The following is a 22,604-nucleotide window of genomic DNA, read 5'->3' as shown; positions in this document are numbered from 1 at the left end:
TATAGGGTTTCTGAGGCTGTAAATCTTTATGGGAGCAGAAAGCCTCATCTTTCTCCCACGGAACAGCTGGTAGTTTTGAACTGCTGACCTTGCGGTTCACAGCCTGATTTGTAACCACTACGCTACCAGAGCTCCTTAGGGACCCTGTGTACATACTTGACTTCTCGTGTGGCACTATAAGATCAGCACTGGACTGCAAACCACAAGGTCGGTGGTTCAAACCCACCAGCTGCTCCTTGGAAACTCTATACAGGGTCACTATGAGTTGGAATGGACTCGATGGTACTGACAGCAATATATATATATCCGAGGCTATAAATCTTTATGGGAGCAGAACACCTCATCTTTCTCCTGCACAACCGCTGGTAATTTTGAACCGCTGATCTTGAGATTAGCAGTCCAATTCATAACCACTGTGCTACCAGAGCTCCATCAAGGCGGTTCCAAGTCATAGCAACTCTGTACAGGGTTTTTGAGGAGTGGCTGGTAGGTTTGAACTGCTAACCTGGTGGTTCCATATGACTGGGCGAATGAGTTATTAAAATACATCCAGTTAAATTATGCTCCTTTCCCCTTATACATCAGTCGTCAAACATAATTCCTAACACAGTACATTTCTACCTATTTTTGAAGCTGAGAAGCATGCTGGGGTTTCCTGCGTTACAGCCTCAGTGGATGACATACAGTTTGAGGAGCTTGCGAGGTAAGTTGCATTGCTCCATCAGTCCTCTTTCCTGTGTCCTCTAGCTCATTTGTGACATGCATCTGTGACACCTAAGTTTATTCTTTTGGCATCAGTGATTGGATTTGTTAATAAAACAAATGAAATTTGACTCAATGTAAATCATTGGAAAGTAATCATAGGGTTTATTTTTAGTAAACACTATAGGTACAAAATTATAGTCTTAATTTTACTGAGGAGCAGCTCTTAACATTAGATGCATTTTAGTATAAGGCATAGCAGACTTTCCGTAAGCTGATTCTTAATGGTTCCCTCAACTATAACAAGAATAATTCATGATAATATCTATATCCATTGACGGACTCCATCATTAGGTTATTGGGTAAACACATTCATCTGAGTGTAGTTAGTAAATTATAAAAAAACATTTTATGTGTGGTAGTGTATATGTGCCACAACATCTCTTATTGTAGGAAAGTTAAAAATTCACAAACACTTTAAGCACACACACAAGAACGGGGAAGATATGATGCATCTGAACATACCCAATGCCTAGCTACAACACTAATCCATTTGTGGACACCTTGTTTCAAAGATTCACCTTCGCATTCCTACACACTCCTGGGTTCTTTTTAAGCAAATCTCAGGTAGCTTTATTGTAAACATTTTGTATATATTTGTCAAAGATAAAGGCTCTTTTATAAAACAGAAGAATATAACCACAATACCATTGTCAGAAATTATCATTCCCAGTGATACAAGTGTATTTTGTTTACATTTTTAATTTAGACAACTAACTTCTTGAATCAGGACCCCAAAATATGACATTTTGTTGATATAACTCTTAAAATTTTTTTATTCAGAATTTGTGCTTCCTTCTTTTTGCTTGCAATTTACTTAATAAAGAAACCAAATCATGTGACCTATATAAGCTATCATATATTTATTTTTGTATTAATGTAGTCTTTGATAAACTCCTGTTTCCTTTGTATTTCTTATAAACTGATGGTCAAATCTATAGGATGATCTTCTTAAGGTTTGCTCTTTTGCAAAAGTAGTTTCTATTAAGAATACATCATCTTTGGTGATCATTGCTTAGAACTCTGCCTTCAGCTCTACCTTTTCCTCCTTATTCATTATAAGGAATTCTTATATAGAGGTAAATGCTCTTTAGTCAATGATTTTGTTACAATGAGACAAACTTTGTCAAAGAAAGATGGGTTTAGCTCTTTCCTTTTATTTCATATTCTTATCCAATTTAATAAGGAACTCTGGTAGCGTAGTGGTTACAAATTGGGCTGCTAATTGCAAGATCAGCAGTTTGAAACTACCACCTGTTCCGTGGGAGAAAGATGAGGATTTCTGTTCCTTTAAAGCTTTACAGCCTCGGAAACCCTGTACAGGGTCGCTATGAGTTGAAACCGCCTCCACAACACATCACCACCACCATCCAGTTTACTTTCATTTTAACATATTTGCTGTGGTTCAACTCACTGATGTTGTATTGTTAGTGATGCCCAAACCATCCCATCTTGGCCAGTGAAGTCTCAATTTGTCTAAAATCCTTTCGCACAACCCGTAAGTTAAGAATGTTTGCGAATTCTCTTGCTTTCTGTATGCTAAGATGTTTCAGGGTCATCTTTCCCATTTCTGAGTACAAATTTACAGTAAGTTATTTCCATTTTTTATGAGACCTATACAAATAGGAAAAAAAATTTTTTTTTTTTGAAAGTTACATACAAAAAAAAATTCATTAAGATGGTCTATATGCTATATTAGATACTAACTCTTTTTTAGTTTCACCAAAAGTACAACTATAGGTTCCATAGGCTATAGAGATGATCCACACCAAAACCACTGCCATGAAGTCTATTCAGACTCATATGAAGGGTTTCCCAAGTCTGCAAATCTTCATGGTAGCAGAAAGTCTCATCTTTCTTCCGTGGACTATCTGGCAGGCTTATACTGCTGGCCTGTGATTATCAGCCCAATCCTTATCCTACAGTGCCACTTAAGTGTGGCATAATTGCTGAGGACAGTGGCCATACAGGCTGGTGAGAGTCAGACAAACATTTGTTATTGTTAAGTGCCGTAGAGTCGGTTTCGACTCATAATGACCCTGTATAGGGTTTCCATGGAACGGCTGGTGAGTTTGAGCCACCAACCTTGTGGTTCAAACTGACCTTGTGGTCTAGTGCTTTATCCCACAGTGCCATCAAAACAAAAACAACGAACACTTATCAAAATAGAAAACATGATGGAATGCATGCCTGGTGACTAAAAGACTGGTGAATTAGGAAAATAAACTTCTTTGGGAAGTTTGAATATGAAAAAGAAGGGAAATTTTTGAAATACTTGTAGGATAAATTTGAGAGTAAAATTTTTAGAAAGACAAGAGCATTTTCATAGCTTGATAGGGAATTATCAATTAGGAAAGATAGAAGGTACAAAAGAGGGAGGCGCTGGCAAAACAAGGTTGATAGTGGAGGAGAAAAACTGTGAGTTGGGTCAAGGATACCTGGAAATAAAGAAGTTAGGTCAGAGGTGTCTTTCCCTCTGAAACAGAAGGATAAAGAGAAGAACAATGAAGAGTTAGCTCAGCTTTGAAGGTAAGGTAGAAAAATTGAGACACCTCATAGGTCAGTGGTTCAAACCCACCAGCCACTCCTCGGAAACCCTATACAGGGTTGCTATGAGTCAGAGTCAGCTCGATAGTACTTAGCACATCCACACACACCATATTGGAAGAACTCTTACCTTTTGTTAAGGTGAAGGGACAAAAGATGGATTCAGGGCCTGAACAGGGAAGGAAGAATTAATTCTGAGTTACATGATCAGAGTTCTAATAATGGGAAGTAATCATCAGGAGCCTGTGTAAACCTACAGATGCTGATCCATTTGCTTGCTTCTTTTTTATTTGTTTATTCCATTATTTGCTTATTTTAACTGAAAACTTAAAATAAATATCATTTTATGGGTTTATTTGTTTTAACTTCCCTTAAGGAAAAATGGCTTAGTCAAATATCTATTGGAAATTTGGAAGTCAAGCTGTATCTTATGTTTCAAAAGACTCTTTTCTGTTTAAATGGAGTTAGTAGACTAATGTATGGCACCCATTACAGTGTAGTTGAAAACAACCAGCATCTGTTTTGGGTTTTGGTTTTGTGTACAACATTGAATTTATTTTGGTTTGGGGATAATTGGAACCATCTATCCTGAAGGATGGTTTTCCTTTAGAATGGATTAAAAGATAAATAGGTATTTTAGGAAGAGAGAATTGGAGAGATAAATTTCCCATTCCTAATTTTTCAAACATATACACCCACAGGTGCTTTGGTAGTTTGGTCATATATAGACTGGGTTGGAAGCAAAGATGGATTCTTTGGCAAATGTCCTTCAAGTGGGAGGCAAGTTACTATTTTTGCCAGTCTCTGATCCTTCCTACTGAGTGTCACACTGATTCAGGTGCTCTAGGATGTTTGCCTTGACTGAGCAGACTGGAGCCCGGTGGTACCATCAGGTCCCACCAGGAACTTCTCAAAGTTCCAGTGGATATCATGGCCCTTCATGGACTCCCCAGAGAGTGGCTTCATGAGCCCAAAATCTCAGAGTGGGGAGGGCAGGAGTTCTTCAGGAAAGTAAAGACCATCTGTTCATTTTCTTCATTCACATCCCCTTTCTCAAAGAACTGGAAACTGGGGACGAAGCCACCACCTGGACGCACATACTTGAGTCCAGAAGGGATCTCTGAGTTCCTAGCTGTTTCTTGTTTTCCAGTCTGCTTACAGGAAAACCTAACACAACTAGACCAAAAGTCTTAAGTTCCTCTTGTAGTGTTGCAGACCGTGTAAGACTAGTCAGAGGTTCGAGGCCCTCTAGGGCCGAGTGTAACAAATGAGGCCACTGGCAGTTAATGGCAAATTGCTTTCATATTAATATTCAGGTATATATATTAAATTAATACACTGGAGCCTTTGACAATCCACAGATAAATGTGATATTTTCCTAAAGCCGAGACTGAAGGTTGCAAGGTTAAGCCTTTCTCCAAAGGATTAACTAAAAATGTCTTAGCTACTTCACAGCTCTTTGTTCCATAGACAAAGAACCCATCCTCCCTAACCCTTTTCCAGGTGCAGCCCATTCACCTGGGCGTCTGGAGTCCTCCTGCAGACCTGGCTCAGGAAGCCAAAGCAGCAGGACTCCGCCCAAGCTTTTGTCTTTAACTCTCACCTTCCCCCAACTATGCTCAGGGGCTATAGATATGTTAATTGGGCCTGAGAATCCAAGTTGCTGGCCTGGGATTCGAACCAGTGAAGTACTATGTAAAGTTACCTGAATGTCTGGAAAAGTACTGATGTTAGCTGTACCTTGCCTAAGTCCCTCCCAGCTTGGTGTGAAGCTCCTCCCCTGAATAAAGCAGAGGCCCGGGCCTCCCCAGGTGCATTACTGGTTGGCAGGCATGGAGTAAAGATCAGTGCATTACTGGTTGGCAGGCATGGAGTAAAGATCAGTGCATTGCTGGTTGGCAGGCATAGAGTAAAGATAACAGTGCATTACGACTGGCAAGGCATGCGCTTCAGCATGCAGGGTGCACAGTCCAGCCTTGCAACCATACTGCCTGTTTAGCTAACATGTTCACTATGCAGGATATTACGGCCTTTGTGGCTGAGATGTTTGCAATGCAGGATCTGCCTGATGCCAGTCCAGCATTCACTCTGGTTTCGGAGTGTCTCTTTGTCTCTCTCTTTGTCTCCTTTGTCTCCTTTTGTGTATTCTGGATATATATGAATCGCCGTCAGGTATCCTCTCCTCGTGAACTGAACCCCAATGTCGAGGCGGGTCCCCGGCATTGTAGTACGTTCAGTTCTTCTTTTTCTCCTGGTTCAGGCTTGGCTGAACGAAGCCCACCAGGATCAGCAGGAAAAGATAGCAAGCCCAGAACTGCCTAATACAGTAGGAGATACCAGCGGGAGTTCAGCATCTGTTTTGAGCATTGTCTTTTCTACTAGCTTAAGTTTTCTGTGCATTAACATCATTAACATGACAAGCTGGAGTTGCTCTATGGCAGAAGAATTTGAGTACATCTTTATGTTTGTAATGAAACTTGCTAGGATTACTAAAATATTCTTTGTTTTGTGTTGCTGTGTTTGTTTGTTTGTTTTTTTTAACTAGAGTTGGACAAGTTATAACCATCAAAGCAAAAGTTACTAGAGCATTCAGCACAAGCATGGAGGTAAGAGGGGATGTTTCTTACTTCTTGTTACTAGGGCTGATCTCTTCATTGCAGAGAAAAGTGGAGGAAACCTGGAATAATGTTTGAAATCTACTAGATTTACAAAGCTCTTGAACTGGTGGTCAAGATCATAGATAAATAAATAATAAGAAGGTGGTGTTTCCCAGACAACCATGGTACTAAAATTTTCTATAATGCAGCATTCTTTATACTGTATATGTTGTTGCTGTTGTTAAGTACTGTGGAATTGGTTCCGACTCATAATGACCCTGCACAGGGTTTTGAAAGCTGTAAATTTTTACGGAAGCAGAAAGCGTCATCTTTCTCCTGTGGAACAGCTGGTAGTTTCGAACTGCCAACCTTGAGGTTAGCAGCCCGATTCATAACCACATTACCAGAGTTCCTTCATACTATATATAAGAGCACACAAAAAGTAAGCATACATGGGCACTTTCTTGATTCTTTTCAAGGTAGGGGTTTTTGTTTTTTGTTTTGTCTCAATTATTCGGATTCAGGGACAACTAACAACAGCAACTATTATTCTGGCTCTACTTGTTCTCCATTCTCTCACTTCCCAGTGGAAACTAATCCCATGATTAACTAATTTTTGTAAGTAACTGTTCTTCAGTAACAAGGTAAATTTAGATGGTTTTTCTTCTGCAATCACTTGACATTCTTTTCTTTACCACAGTAGTGACTACAACACTCTCAGGGGCTTTTAAAGGTTAGATTAGCAGGAAGAGAGTTGCTGGCATTCATATTGCTTTTTCTGGATTGATTAGTAGCAGTTCCTTTGATGCCTGACACACAAGCCTTGTCATGACTTTCAGCATTGACCACACCTAAGACTTTACTTGCCTTCAGTCTCTTTCTTGACGTATTCAAGTAAACATAATAGAAAACACTTAGAGAAGTCAGAAAAGAAATGCTTGTGGAATGCTCAGCTCCATCAGTTGAGATGGTACTTCTGGACCCTGATTGCCAATGTGGGGCTCTGTGGCCTTTGCCACCCAATAGCCTCGGTGCTTGGTCTCCTGCCAGGGAGAGGCATTCTCCTTTTTATTGAACCCAAACATAAACTCCCTTTTCTCTTTTTCTTCTTATTCCTTGAGATAGGGTAGAATTTCCAAAGGTACTTTGACTATATTTTACTTTACTTGGATTCACAATCAACACCCATGGAAGCAACAGTCAAGAAATCAAACAGCCTATGTGGTGCTGTGGGTTAATGCGCCATACTGCAAAGTCGGTTTGAAATGCAAGGTTGGTGGTTTAAGCTCATCAGTCACTCTTTGGAAATCCTATACAGGGTCACTATGGGTCAGAACTGACTCGATGGCACACAGCAACAATAATAGCAATGGACAAATTAGCTATAAAAGACCTCTTTAAGGTGTAGAAAAACAAAGATGCCACTTTGAGGACTAAGGGGTTCCTGACCTGAGCCTTAGTATTTTCAATAGCCTCATCTGCATGTGAAGTCTGGACAATGAAGGAAGACAGAGAAAGAATTGATGTCTCTGAATTATGGTGTTGGCAAATAATATTAAATATACCAATTGCCAGAAGGAGAAACATATTTGTCTTGGAAATAGTACAGACAAAACGATCCTTAGAAGCAAAGATGGCGAGACTTTGACATGTTATCAGGGAGGGACTAGTCCCTGGAGGAAAATATCATGTTTGATAGAGGGTCAGCAAAATAGAGAGACCCTTAATAGTGGGTGACTGTTGACACAGTGACTACAACACTGGCCTCAAACATAAGAACAATTTTCAGTATGTATGTAAGGTTGTATGTAAGGTCATTAAAAGTAAAACTGACTCTAAGGTGCTTAACAACAACTCTGACTAAAAATTAAGGAGAAAAAAATCCACTGTGTTAGCAAAGCAAAGATTCCTGATCTGAAAGAAAGCAAATCCTAGGCTCAACAGATTTTCTAGGCCCATTCCAACATGCACAGTTGTCTTCTTTCATTTTATGTGAATCATGATCAAATGGTCTCTCAGTTTTGTCTTCCTTTGCACCACCAGGTGCCTGGTCCATGTAAATTTCTTGTTCTGTTTCTAATTTTAGATGCTAACTAAACATCTAAATTTTTAGTCTTTAAAATAGAACATACCCTTTAGAGGAATCCCATTCAATTTCAGTTTTCTGTCATGGACTAAGGCCAGCCCTCTACTCATTTCCTAAGCAAAAATTGTTGACTTCAACCTAACTCTGAGGAATGCTTTCTCAGTTTCACCCTTACCTCAGGGGATTCTCTCATTCCCCTGTTAGTAGGTCTCTTCCCTCCTCTCAAGGTCCTTAGGTGGCACCAACAGTTTGCACACGACTGGTGGAGTCATGGTGTGGTGCTGTAGGATAAGCACTGGACTGCAAGATTGGTTTGAGTCGCAAGGTCGGTGGTTCAAACTCACCAGCCACTCTTCAGAAACCTACACAGGGTTGCTATGAATCAGAACAGACTCGATGACACTTAGCAATAACAATGGATATTAAGCTATAGTGTAGCTTTGTAGGATAATCACTAGTTTACTAACCACAAGTCAAACTTACCAGTTGCTCCTTGGAAATCCTATACTGGTTGCTATGAGTCGGAACTGACTCAATGGCACTTAACAACAACAACAACTAAGCTATAGGGAGGAGCATGGTGGCTCTAGAAGATAAATATCAGCAGTTTGAGCCCACCAGCTACTCCGCTGGAGAAAGATGAGGCTTTCTGCTCCCACAAAAATTTACAGCTTGGGAAACCCTATACAGGGTAGATATGAGTTGGCATCAATGAGACAACACTTAACAACAGCAACATAAATATAAAAGATTCCTAGTGTTGGAGTCCTTATGTGGTGCTGTGGGTTAATGTGCTGGATTGCAAAGTCAGTTTGAACCACAAGGTCTGCTACTTGGAAACCCTACACAGGGTCACTATGGGTCGGAACCGACTCAATGACACTTAACAACAACAAACCCTTTCCTGAAGAATTCTGTTCTCTTTGATATACACCACATCAAAATGGCAGCTTTGCCATCCTCAAATGACTCAAATTGTACTCCTTTGAAATGTTCTATGAGTTTGGGGGACATAAAGAAACCTGAAGAGACAAGATCAAGGCTGTAGGATGGCTGGGGTAAGTTTCCCAATGAAATTCATGTAGGATTGCCCTTACTACCCTCAAAGACTGAACTGGTGCATTGTCATGAAAAAAAAAAAAGAAAAAAAAAATCCTCAGTGCGACTTTCCTGAGCATTTTCTCACCAATGCAGTTATCCATTTTCTTAAAACTTCTTTAGAATAAGCCCCTGTGATCATCCTGTGCCCTTTGAGAAAATCTATCAAGATAAACTCTTTTGAATTCCAAAAACGAGTTACATGACTTTCTGAGCTGATCTCCCTACAGTGAATTTAACTGACCCAGAAAATCCTCTTGGAAACCATTGTTTTGATTGGACCTTTTCTTTTGAAGGCTCCCTAACAAGACTAAGACAGTGCATAGCTACAGCCATCCACTAAACACAGAAACATGTTTAAACAGGTTTAGTTTGTAATAAACTCATACATGTATGGTCTGGAATTCTAGTAACAATACTTTTTGACTTATACTCGTGTGTGTGTGAATATATGTGCATATATATATATTTTTTTTTTTTTAATTTTTTTTTGAAAAAGAAATTTCACTTAAAGGCTAAAATAATGTTATATGGGTGATGGAATGATTACTGATGATATTTGATATTTATTCTGGATAGTCTAATTTTGTTTTTATTGTTTTACTTATTTGTGTATGTATTTTTAAAGTTTCATAATAAATATATTTTATAATCAGAAAAATAGTTATTCAGTTTTATAGCATGTCTCAGAAAGAACAGCACTGCTTCAAAATAAATTTTTTTAAAAAAAATGAAAGAAAAGAATGGTAAAGTGCATAGCTGAATTTTGCATGCTACAGTTGAATCTGTTATCTGAGCAGCTGAAAGTTTATCTAAGTTTTGTTTTCATTTTAGATCAGTATCAAGGTCATAGTCCAGGACATGTTCACTGGTATTGAGAAACTTGTTAGTGTGGCTTTCTCTACGTTTGTAACCAAACCAGTTGGAAACGAAAAGGTAATTGTGTGCAAAGATATTTTACGTGTCATTTAGGGACATACTAACAATTGCATGAGAATTATTATAGGGATTAAAAGTTATTTCTTCTTATCAAAAGATGTACCTTCCTGAGATTTATTATTGACCAGTATTTTTCTGAAATGTTAACATTCTGTGGTAACACTGCAGTATTACGAGTTCTCTATTTTAAAGAAAAGAAAATGTAACTAATTATAAAAGAGGGAAAACAGTTGTGTTTTAAATAATCTGAAGGTCATGTTAGGTCCTCAAAAATATTGCTTCCCGGTTTAGTTCTTTTTGTGGTTACATACTCAAAATTGGGTTTAAAAACAGCCAGAGCAATCTAAGCAAGCACTTGTATGTTATGGTCCAAACTTTTTTTTTTTTTTTTTCCTACTTGAAGGTAAAATGTCAGAGTTATGTGTATTGAACTTTAAAACTAAGTTTTCAGGTGTATGGTGTAAAAACAGCCATAAAAGAAATACAAGGACTAATACGCCTGCCCCAAATGTTTGCTTGGCCTTAGACTCATATTAGCAGCTGGGGATTTACTCATTATAGTGTCCTGGCATTCCTTGTTAGGGGCCAGATGTCTGTGACTGGGGATGGGGTGGAGGGACCATTGGAGCTAAACATTTTTAATGTAACAATCCATTTAGAATTTAAATCTTTCATTCTAAGGTTATCTCATGCCAAATACCAGAGGTAAGCACAGTGGCTTCTCCCAGCTTCACTTTGAAGGGAAAAGGAGTATTTGTCCTTTTGACTGGAGAGCTGGGACAATGCAATGTTTCCTCTGTATCCAATAGAGGTAACAGCAGAACCTCACTCGCAGTGCTGGTCCTCCACTGAGCCAGCAGGGGGCAGATGTCCCGACAGAGATTTGTGCACTGGACCACTACTTCCACTCTGCCCAACATAAAATAGACTCCACGGCAAGTTCATGTTGCCATGAGCAATGTTTTCAAACTCAAGTTCATAGATGGTGGTGTTGGCTGTGTGCCATGGAGTCGGTTCCGACTCATAGCCACCCTGTACAGGGTTTCTGAGGCTGTAAATCTTTAGGGGAGCAGAAAGCCTCATCTTTCTCCCGCGGAACAGCTGGTAGTTTCGAACTGCTCATCTTGAGGTTTGCAGCCCGATTCGTAACCACTATGCTACCAGAGCTCCTTGTTTATAGATACCAGCTAGTATATCACTTATATTGCTGCACCTCAAACAATGGACTCACTAGTGTAGAAACTCAGAACCTATACTTTGATTCCTAGTGTGGCGCTGTAGGATCAGCACTGGACTGCTAATCACAAGGTCGACAGTTCAATCCCATCAGCTGCTCCTCAGAAACTTAATACAGAGTCACTATGAGTTTGAATTGTCTTGATGGCACTTAACAACAACAATGGAGACACTAAGAATCTATGCTTTGACAAAGCACCCCAAGGAGTGATATGTACATTAAAATCTAAGACATTGAGATGGATCTTGCCAGCTATTCTGTTTTTCTTGTAATCCTCCTGAAACTCCTAATAATCTAAAAAGTCATAGAATGAGAGCCTGTGGGAATGGGTGTTAAGTTCCCAAGTCACAGAGAAATGTCTGAGAGAAACTGGCAGAATGAAGAAGCAACATGGGTTCTTGGTTCTGTCGCACCATCTTTCCAGTATGCTGAAAGTTACTTAAAGCTTTGTATTGACAAGTTGTTCCTTTCGGTTTTGTCTCAGATATTGCTTTTACCATGTGACAAGATTTTCAAATTGGGGATCTCTTGGTGCATGATCACTCTTTCTAGGGATCACCTTTATTCCCTCCCTCTGATGTCCTCATTTTGCAAAAGGTAGAAAACATCTCTTGATAGGAATTTAGTACAGTCTCTCACCTCGCTTATTCATTTGAGGAGTTTCTTATTTTGTTGCTCTTCTGGAGAATTTAAAAATCAGGAAAATTTAATATTTGGAGATCTTTATAAAGCATAGTTACGTAGTGTTTTAACAAACAAGACTCATTGACTGTTAGACTAAAAGATGTTTTAAGACAAAAGCTTTAGTCTAAGTATTGTGTGTGAACATACTCATTAATACTCTATTGTTACTTTGAGTTGGTACAAAATTCATATTGTGATTTTCTAATTTAACAAAGAAACAAAAGATTTTTTTTTCTTTCTCTAGGTTCGGTTAAGACCAGTCACACTTTTGACTGAACAAGATCATGTAGAACATAACCTGGCTTCTGAAAGAAGGAAAGTTCGATTACAATATGAGCATACTTTTAACAACTTAATGAAGGAAAGTAGCAAATTGGATGGTCAGTAAATATACTTTATAGGAAATTTAATCCTATGGCTATAGCAAGGAAAGGGGTCCTTTCCTTGACAGGCACACTTGGTAATATAAGCACACTTATCTTCACCTTATTGTTATAATTTGGCCCTGGTGATGCTAAGTATCTTTTCCAACAATTCCAGTGCCTGAAAAAAGAGGAGTTGGCCATTCAGAATTATAACTTAAGACTTATTTAAATTGGAGTATCTCCAGAGAGAGAGAAGAAAATTGGGATGGCAGGGGCCAGGCAGTACTTATTAGTAATAACATGCGGTCAATTATTGAATGATGAAGTAACAATAGTAATGCTGTACAATTGTGTGGTTCTCCACAGATTACAAGGTCACTGGGTGGAACAAATCATATGCACTAGGCTACTAACCAAAAGATTGTCAGTTCAAATCTATCTAATGGCACATAGAAGAAAGGACTGTCTTCTACTTCCGTACGATCGTTGTTGTTAAGTGCTATCGAGTTGGATCCGATTCATAGCGACCCTGTATAGGGTTTCCTAGGAGGAGATGGTGGGTTTGAACTGCCTACTTTGTGATTCTCAGTCCAGTGCTGATCCTACAGCGCCACACCAGAAGTCTTCTATACAATTACAGCCATTGAAAACCCTATGGAGTTCAGTTATACTCTGAAACATGGAGGGGAAGGGAGTTGCCATAAATTGAAACTGACTTGAAGACAACTGGTTCATAGCTTTCTGAGCAGTTTCTCAAACATTATTACATATGCGCTACAAATAATCTCATCGGATAAGGAAATGGTATCTCTGAGCAATGAAGAAACTGCTGTACATCACATGAGCAATGACTATAGTTTCTGCTCCTGTTTCTTGACTCTTTCCATAATATGGTGTTGTATGTCCCAGAGTTTCTTTATACTTTGACACTGCTTTTCCTGACACTTGGTGGCCTCGAGGAGCCAGAATGACAGTGAAGAGCAGGAGCCCAGTTCTTCCTTTTTGTCTTACCTGCCCACTCACAGCCCTAGGGGAGGTGACTTGTGAGTGGGCAAAAGAAGTGGGTGAGGGGAGGAAGTGGAGCTCTGTAACCAAGGTCCCCCTTGCTCACCACTGCCAGGACAGGGACCTCACAGAATCTTCTATAATCTATGACCCCTGAATTAGTTTCCCAGAGCATCTATATCAAAAGACCACAAGTTAGATGGCTTAAAACAATGGAAATTTACTATCTCAGATGTCTGAGATAGTAGTCTAAATTCAGGGTGTTGGCAGTGCCATGTTCTCTCAGAAGGGTCTAGGGGAAGATCCTTTCTGGTTTCTCTTGGTTTCAGGAATTCCTTGATTTGCAAATACATCTTCTCATGACTGTCATCCTCCTTATTTATCCTCATTTATGTGAACACCTCTTAGATAGGATTCAGGTCCACCTTACTCTGGGTTGACCTATGTTAACTTAACTGATCTTAACATCTTTAAAGACTGCATTTCTAAACAAGGTAACGTTCATAGAATTAGTGATTAGGACTTCAGTATATCTTTTTGGAGGATACAAATTAATCTATAGTGGCTTCAAAGAAAGACACACGAGGAAGAGGAAGGAAAAGAAGGGACCAAAAAGTACCAGAATAAGAACGTGAAAAGAGAGGAAGAGGAAGAGAGTACATAAAGGCCAGAGAAGAGAGGATAGACAGAAAGCAGATGATAGAAATGTGGAGGTTTTCTTCCGACCCCGCTGATAGCATCATGATCCCAGGCAGCCACACAAAAACCCTCAAACTTTGGAGGAAAAAAATGCTTTAAGATGAGCTTATGTGTGACTGAACTTTTAAAAATAAGTCAGAATTGATTTGATGGCACTTCATAACAACAGCAACAACAACCCACTACCAAGATAGTTTTAAGGAAATGAAGACTTTTACATCATTAAAGAACTATGTTGAGAAGAGTGAGTCTCTTTTGACAAAGACATTCTATGTACTAAACTATATTTAGAATTCATTTTGGTAAAGTAATGAGAAAACTGAACTATGAAAACAAACCTAAGGCAACCAAGATGAGAATTAACAGAAAACAAAACCCCAAAATGCAATCAACCCCCAAAGCACCCTGCTGTCTTTACATTCCTAAAATCCCAGGAAATAAATGAAATGACAGATCAAATATTTATTAATGGTCAAATCCTTACGATGTGTAACAAGTAGATCTGTAGGGGTATCTTAGGAAGATCTTAAGCATTAATGGATGGTTATCTTGGTTTCACGGTCCTTCTTTTACAATTGACTTTTTTTTTAAAAGCCTTACTTTTGCAGCAGATTTGCATAATACAATACGTTGTTTGATTTCTTGACTGCTGCTTCCATGAGTGTTGATGGTTGAGCTGAGCAAAATGAAGTGTTTGCACTTCATCCAAAATAGATCTATTGGTTCTTCTGGCAGCCCATGGCATTTTCAATATTCTCCTCCAAAACCGTAACTCAAATGCATTAATTTTTCTACAGTCTTCCTTATTCACTGTCCAACTTTCACATGCATATGAGGTTATTGAAAATACCATGGCTTGGGTCGGGCGCACCTCAGTCTTATGGTAAAAAGATACAACCTTGGCACACAGCTTTCCTCAGGAGCACAATTAAATGTTCTGAAATATACTTTTGTCTCAATACTATTCATAGTTTGTTATGATCCACACAGTTGGATGCCTCTCCATTGTAGTCACTAAAGCACAAGTAAACATCTTTCTGGTATTCTTCATTTTCAGTCAAGATCCACCAAGTATCAGCAATGATATCTTTTATTCTACATCCTTTTTAAAATCTGGCTCAACTCTCTGTGTCGCTGCAGTTGTTTTTTAATGTTCTTCTATAACATTTTACTTGCATGTGATATTAAAGATATTATTCAATGATTTACAATTCTGTTGGGTACTCTTTCTTTGTAATGAGCACAAATATGGATCTCTTCCAATCAGTTGGCTATGTAGCTGTCTTCCAAGTTTCTTAGCATAAATGAGTGAGCATTTCCTGTGCTGCATCAGTTTGTTGAAACATTTCAATTTGTTTCCCATCAATATCCGAGGCCTTGATTTTTGTAATACTTTCAGTGTAGCTTGGATTTATTCCTTCAGTACCATTGATTTTTTATCATGTGGTTCCCCTTAGAATAGTTGAACATTGATCATCTCTTTTAGGTACAGTGACTCTGTGTATTCATTCCATCTTCCTTTGAAACGTTCAGCGTCTTTTAATATTTAACCCTTAAAATCCTTCAGTATTGCAAGTCAAGACTTGAAGTTCTTCTGTTCTTTTAGCTTGATAAATGCTAAGTGATTCTTCCCTTTTGGTTTTTTAACCTACAGATCTTTGCACATTTCATTATAATGCTTGACTTTTTCTTCTTGGGCTGTCCTTTGAAATTTTCTGTTCAGCTATTTTACTTCCTCATTTCTTCTGTAACTTCAGCTTCTTTATGCTGAAAAGCAAGTTTCAGAGTCTCTTCTGACAACTACCTTGGTCTTTTTCTTTCTTTCCAATCTTTTTAATGACCATTTGCTTTCTTCCTGTATGATGTTCTTGATGTCATTCCACAACTTTTCTGGTCTTCAATCATTAGTGTCTAATACATCAAATCTATTCTTGAGATGGTCTGTAAATTCAGGTGGCATATACTGAGGCTATATTTTGGCTCTTGTGGATGTCTTTTAATTTTCTTCAGCTTCAGTCTTAACTTTTCAAATGAGCAATTGATGTTCCGTTCCACAGTTTGCCCCTCGCCTTGTTTTGACTGATAATTCTGAACTTCTCTGTTTCTTCCCACAGATGTCATCATCAATTTGATTCCTGTGTATTGCATCTGGCCAAGTGCACATTATAGTAGCCTTTTATGTTGTGGAAAAATGATATTTGCAATAATAATAGCCTAGTGTGAAGAGACAACCTTGTCACACACCTTTTTAAATTTTAAACCATTCAGTGTTCCCATGTGTTCTGTTCAAACTACTGTTTCTTGGTCCAGGTACAGATTCCTCATGAGTACAATTAAGTGTTCTGGAATACTCCGCAATGTTATCCATAGCTTGTCATGATCCACCAATCAAAAGCCTTTGCATAGTCACTAAACCACAGGTAAACATCTTTCTGATATTCTCTGCTTTCAGCCAAGATCCATTGGACATCAGCAATGATATCTCTCATTCTATGGCCTCTTCTGAATCTGGCTTGAAACTCTGGGAGTTCTCTGTCAATGTATGCTTGCAGCCATTTCTGTATTATCTTTAGCAAAACTTTACTCACATGATATATCAAAGAGATTGTCCGAGGATTTCCGCATTTCATTAGGTCACCTCTCTTTGGAATGGGCACAAATATGGATCTCTTCCAACTATCTCAGCCAGATAGTTGTCTTCCAAATTTCTTGGCAGAGATGAGTGAGTGCCTCCAGTGCCGCCTCACTTTCTTGAAAGGTTTCAGTTTTTATTCCATCAATTCCTGGTGCCTTGTTCTTTGCCAGTTTGACTCATTAACAACTTGTGATATGCAGATGATACAACCTTGCTTGCTGAAAGTGAAGAGGACTTAAAACATTTACTGATGAAAATGAAAGAGCAAAGCCTTCAGTATGGGTTACATCTCAATGTCAAAAAAACAAAAATCCTCACCACTGGACCAGTAAACAACATTCTTATCAATGGAGAAAAGATTGAAGTTGTCAAGGACTTCATTCTTCTTGGATCAACTATCAACACGCAGAGAAACAGCAGTTAATAAATCAAATGACATGTTGCATTAGGCAAATGTGCTGCACAGAACCTTTTTAAAGTGTCAAAGAGCAAAGATGTCAGCTTGAAGATAAAGGTGTGCCTGACCCAATCCATGGTATTTTCAAAAACCTCAAATGCACGTGAAAGCTGGACAGTGACTAAGGAAGACCGGTGAAGAATTGATGCTTTTGAGTTATGGTGCTGGGCGAGAATATTGAAAGTGCCATGGGCTGCCAAAAGAACCAATAGATCTGTGTTGGAAGAAGTGCAGCCAGAGTGCTTCTTGGAGGCCAGGATGGCCAAACTTCATCTCTCATACTTCGGGCATATTGTCAGGAGGGACCAGTCATTGGAAAAGGATATCATGTTTGGTAAGGTGAAGGGTCAGAGAAAAAGAGGAAGACCCCCCCAATGAGATGGATTGGCCAAGTGTCAGCATCCATAGGCTCAAGCGTGGCAATAGTAATGAGGTTTGCCCAAGATCGGGCAGTGTTTCGTTCTGCTGTGCATAAGGTCACTATGGGTCGGTATTGACTCGATGGCACCTAACAACAACAACAATTGTGAAGATGAAGTAAGTCAAGATAGATCACTTAGAACAGTGTCAGGAATGCAAAAGTGCTAGCGTTACTATTGTTATTGAGAGGTATTCTTTTACAGGAGGATTTGGAGACAACTGTGGAAAACTATACATTCAAGGTACTTGGCTATGAAGGGTGGCTAAAACAGCGTGGGCATTGTTTTACAATATACAATATACAGATTAAATAAGTATGGTGAAAAGACACAATCCTGGTGCACACGTTTGTGATCATAGTTATAGCCTAAAAAGGGATGGTGGAGGAGTCATTACAGAAGAAGAGATTCACTATAGAAAGAAATTGTAATTGGTGTCAAATCTGTACTTCAAAAAGCTTGAAATTTGTTATCTATTTTTCTTGGGAAGGATTTGTTGATGCTTTCTGGTAATATGACCTGTCTCATATTGGGTCTGTGTGGGGCTGTGGGTTAATGCGCTAGACTGCAAAGTCAGTTTGAATCACAAGGTTGACAGTTCAAGCTCACCAGTCGCTCCTTAGAAACCCTATACAGAGTCGCTATGGGTTGGAACTGACTAGGTGGCACTTAACAAGAACAATTGGGAAGGATTGTTAGGAATGGTGATTAAACCACTTTCACTCCCCAGTTAGATGAGCTTCCTAACAAAGACAGACTAGGAAGAAGGAGAGATGAACTGCTTACAAATATTTAGTCACGGAACACCTTATGAACAGCAGAGAAACACTGTTCAATATAGTGCTGGAAAATGAGGCCCTCAGGTTGGAAGGTATTCAAAATGCAACTGGGGAACAGCTATCTCCTCAAAGTAGAGTTGACTGTGATGATGAAAAATGGAGTAAAGCCCTTGGGACCTTCATTTGCTGATGGGGCACAACTCAAAATGAAGAGAAACAGCTGTAAACATCCATTAATAATCAGAGCATGGAATGTACGAAATATGAATCTAGGAAAATTTGAAATTGTCAAAAAAAAATGGAGCACAGAAACATTGATATGCATTAGTGAGCTTAGATAGACTGGTATTTGCCGTTTCAAATCTGACAGTGACATTGGTTTACTATGCCGAGAATGACAAATTGAAGAGAAATGGAGTTGCAGTCATGGTCAAAAAGAACATATCAAGATCTGTCATGAAGTACAATGCTATCTGTGATAAGATAATATCCATGTGCCTACAGGAAAGATCAGTTAATACCACTATTATTCAAATTTACGCACCAACCACTAAAGCCAGTGAAGATGAAATAGAAGAATTCTACCAACTTCTTCAATTTGCAATTGATCAATGTGACCCAACGGAATTAGGATATCATCAGACAGTATCTTTGATATCCCATGCGAGGAGAGTTTCACTCAAGGTAATATAGAAACAGCTGCAACCATACATTGACAGAGAACTTCTGGAGGTTCAAGCTGGATTCAGAAGAGGACGTGGAACAAGGGATATCATTGCTGATATCAGATGGATCTTGGCTGAAAGTAGAGAATACCAGAGAGATGTTTATCTGTGCTTTATTGACTTTGCAAAGGCTTTCTATTGTGGGGCTCATGACAAGCTATGGACAACATTGCAAAGTATAAGTATTCCGGAACATTTAATTGTACTCATGAGGAATCTATACATGGACCAAGAGGCAGTTATTTGAACAGAACATGGGAACATGTTTATAATGGTTTAAAATTAAGAAAGGTGTGCGACAAGGTTGTATTCTTTCACCATACTTATTCAACCTATATGTGGAGCAAATAATTTGAGAAGCTGGGTTATATGCAGAAAAATGTGGCATCAGTATTGGAAGAAGACTCATTAACAACCTGTGATATGCAGATGCTGCAACCTTGCTTGCTGAAAGTGAAGAGGACTTAAAATACTTACTGATGAAGATGAAAGACCATAGCCTTTGGCATGGACTGTATCTCAAGGTAAAGAAAACATAAATCCTCACCACTGGACCAATAAACAATATTCTTATTAATGGAGAAGATTGAAGTTTCCAAACACTTCATTTTTCTTGGACCAACCATCAACACTTATGGAAGCAGCAGTCAATCTGCTGCACAAGACCTTTTTAAAGTGTTGAAGAACAAAGATGTCAGCTTGAGGACTAAGGTGCGCCTGACCCAAGCCTTGGTATTTTCAATAACCTCATATGCATATGAAAACTGGACAATGAATAAGGAAGATCGTAGAAGAATTGATCCATTTGAGTTATGGTTTTGGAAGAGAATATTGAAAATACCATGGGCTGCCTTTTGGCAAACAGATTTTTTGCCTTTTGAACAAACAGATCTGTGTTGGAAGAGTGCTCCTAGGAGGCCAGGATGGGTCACTCATACTTCGGACATATTGTCAGGAGGGACCAGTCGCTGGAGAAGGATGTCATGTTTCGTAAGGTGGAGGGTCAGAGAAAAAAAGGAAGACCTCCAGCGAGATGGATTGACAAAGTGGCAGCATCAATGGGCTCAAGTGTGGCAACAATTGTGAGGTTGGTCCAGGACCATGCAGTGTTTTGTTCTGTTATGTGTAAGGTCACTATGAGTTGATACCGACTCGATGGACCCTAACAACAACAAAAACACTCCCTATTCAAGGGTAACACCAGCCAGATGAACATGGCTGGCAGAACTTGCTTTTTATGGTATTGGAGTCCTTGTATGATGCTATAGGAGAAGTACTTCACTTCAGTGTTGGTTTGAACTATAAGGTCAGTGGTTCAAATTCACAAGCTGCTCCTTGGAAACCCTGTACAGGGTCACTATGAGTCAGAACCAACTTGATGACACTTAACAACAACAAATTATATTAATAAACAAAATCCATAGCCATTTCTACATCTTTCTTCAAGACACCAAATGTACTTTGAATACTAGAGACATTTTTAATTAATTAACAATAGGCTTGTGCTACTGTCATTTAAATGTGAAAGTAAAACGATTGCAATCAACTTTAAGTTTCACTTTGTTAGGAAGTAGGCCAGATTAAGTCTATATGGCAGGTTCAATTTAGATTGATAAATATTTTTAAAGTCTGCTTTTATCAAATGTGACCTAAAATAGATGATTGCACATTGTTTTTAACAAAAACAACTTTTCACCTAATGTCATTGATTTGATTTTCCTTGTAGAAATTTACTAACTTCCATGCCACCAAAGGTACCACTAAGAATTTCATAGCAATTTTTTTTAAAGAATGTAAAAGCAAAGTTTGAAACTTAAATTTTCCATAGTGTGGTTTGTTCACTTGCTACCCCTTAGCTCTGATGGAGTTTGTTTTGAATTAGATAAAATGCTGTAGAAGAAGATAGCTAGATCATTATCTGTTATGGAATCAGGTTTTGAGAAAACCATAGTTCTACTATTGGTTGTAATATCAGAACTAAAAATTGGAATCTTTTTCAAGATGGTATATGATTAAAATGCAAGTTATTAGAACAGTATGAAAACTGAATCCAAATCACAAACTTGCAGAAGAAAAGAGAGGATGATTTTAGTCATTTAAAAGCAGACCTTTTTGGAACTGTCTCTCTCCTGTTTGGAAGCTTAGCATATAAGATTAAAATTTGAGGCATTTTAATTATACATTTTCAGCAAGAAATCAGATCAATCAAGAAAGCGGATGCTTTCTGGGCATTCTGAAAGAAACCTAGGGCTAAAATGACCTCAATTCAGGTCAAACTTCCTGACCTGAAAATACAGAATGAGTGTGCAGTAGCCGTAGCAGGACTGTGACGCAATGATTTTAGAACACCCAAAGTCCATGCACTGAAATTGACCACTGGGCAATGATTACCCTTGTCTGGAAGCCTACAGAAAGAAAAAGGCCTGTTTACTATTTTTAACACAAGCCAGAGCTGTGAGTCTAATTTGCTCTCTGGACCTAGGAAATGTCCTATTTTCACCCCTTATTAATAGACAATTCCCTGCCCAATAGACATGGTTTTGCACTGATGTAATCTATATGCAGCATATTTCTGTATATACATCATAGCTGATGCTTGTGCCTGTATAATGAATATGTCCTATTCTATTCCACTACATGTCACAATGCATGGCTTAATAGAAAGCATTTGACATTTTTCTTCAAAGTTAGCAAAGCTTTCTGGTTGATTGCAACACATAGTGACCCTGTATAGGGTCTTCAAGGCTCTAAATCTTTATAGGAGCAGAAAATGTCATCTTTCTCCTGTAAGAGCGGTGGTGGGTTTGAACTGCCGACTATGAATCAGAATCTACTCCATCATAGTGGACTTGCTTAGTTACATTAATTTTAGTATTAGTTTTGAGAATTACAATGTTGTTGTTATTAAGTGCCACTGAGTTGGTTCCAACTCTTACTGACTGTGAATAGGGTTTTCCAGGAGTGTCTGGTGGGTTTGAACTACTGACCTTGTGGTTAGCAGTCCGGTACTTATCCTACAGCACCACATCAGGACTGCAAAGTAGGCCATATCCATTCATATCACGGTCAAACTGTTCACAACTGACGATAAAGAGAAAATCTTGAAAGTAATCAGAGTGAAATGAAATACTGCATGCCGAGAAACTTTTGAAAGATGGGTTGTTTATCATCAGAAACAATGGTGTCCAGAAAACAATTGAAACAATGCTTTCAAAGTAATAAAAGAAAGAAAACAAACAAATAATACCAACTTATAAAATATCCTTCAAGAATGAAGATGAAACAATAGCATTTTCAGAGAAAAGAAAACTAAGAGACTCTGTCTCTATAAACCTTTACTGCAAGACATTCTAGAAGATCTTCAGATGGAAGAGAAATGAGACCAGACAGAACTCAGATCCCCAGGAACATCAGAAATAATTAATATCTGTTTGTTTTTAAAAGTTTTAGGTAGTTGTAAGTTTTCTAAATTTTAGAAAAATTTGTATTTGATAAAATATTTATGAAGTGATAAAACATTTACTCTATGTGGACTGTAAAAAATTAAGGTTATGCACTGTGGCACTTTAG

General features: G+C 38.6%; 1 protein-coding gene across 1 annotated transcript in view; it reads left to right on the top strand.

Annotated features, from left to right (window-relative positions):
• Window positions 1-22,604, top strand: part of ACOT12 (acyl-CoA thioesterase 12) — a 107,812-nt gene that overhangs the window by 8,145 nt on the left and 77,063 nt on the right. Inside the window, exons 2-5 of the mRNA XM_006870607.1 lie at window positions 634-703; window positions 5,855-5,915; window positions 9,925-10,026; window positions 12,195-12,330. Of these exons, the coding sequence (XP_006870669.1) occupies window positions 634-703; window positions 5,855-5,915; window positions 9,925-10,026; window positions 12,195-12,330 (369 nt within the window). The remainder of the gene's footprint in view (window positions 1-633; window positions 704-5,854; window positions 5,916-9,924; window positions 10,027-12,194; window positions 12,331-22,604) is intronic.

Source organism: Chrysochloris asiatica, unplaced genomic scaffold, assembly GCF_000296735.1.
Source record: "Chrysochloris asiatica unplaced genomic scaffold, ChrAsi1.0 scaffold00145, whole genome shotgun sequence".
NCBI classification, from domain to species: domain Eukaryota; kingdom Metazoa; phylum Chordata; class Mammalia; order Afrosoricida; family Chrysochloridae; genus Chrysochloris; species Chrysochloris asiatica.
The sequence above is the reverse complement of the archived record's forward strand: the minus strand, read 5'-3'. Positions and strand labels throughout refer to the sequence as shown.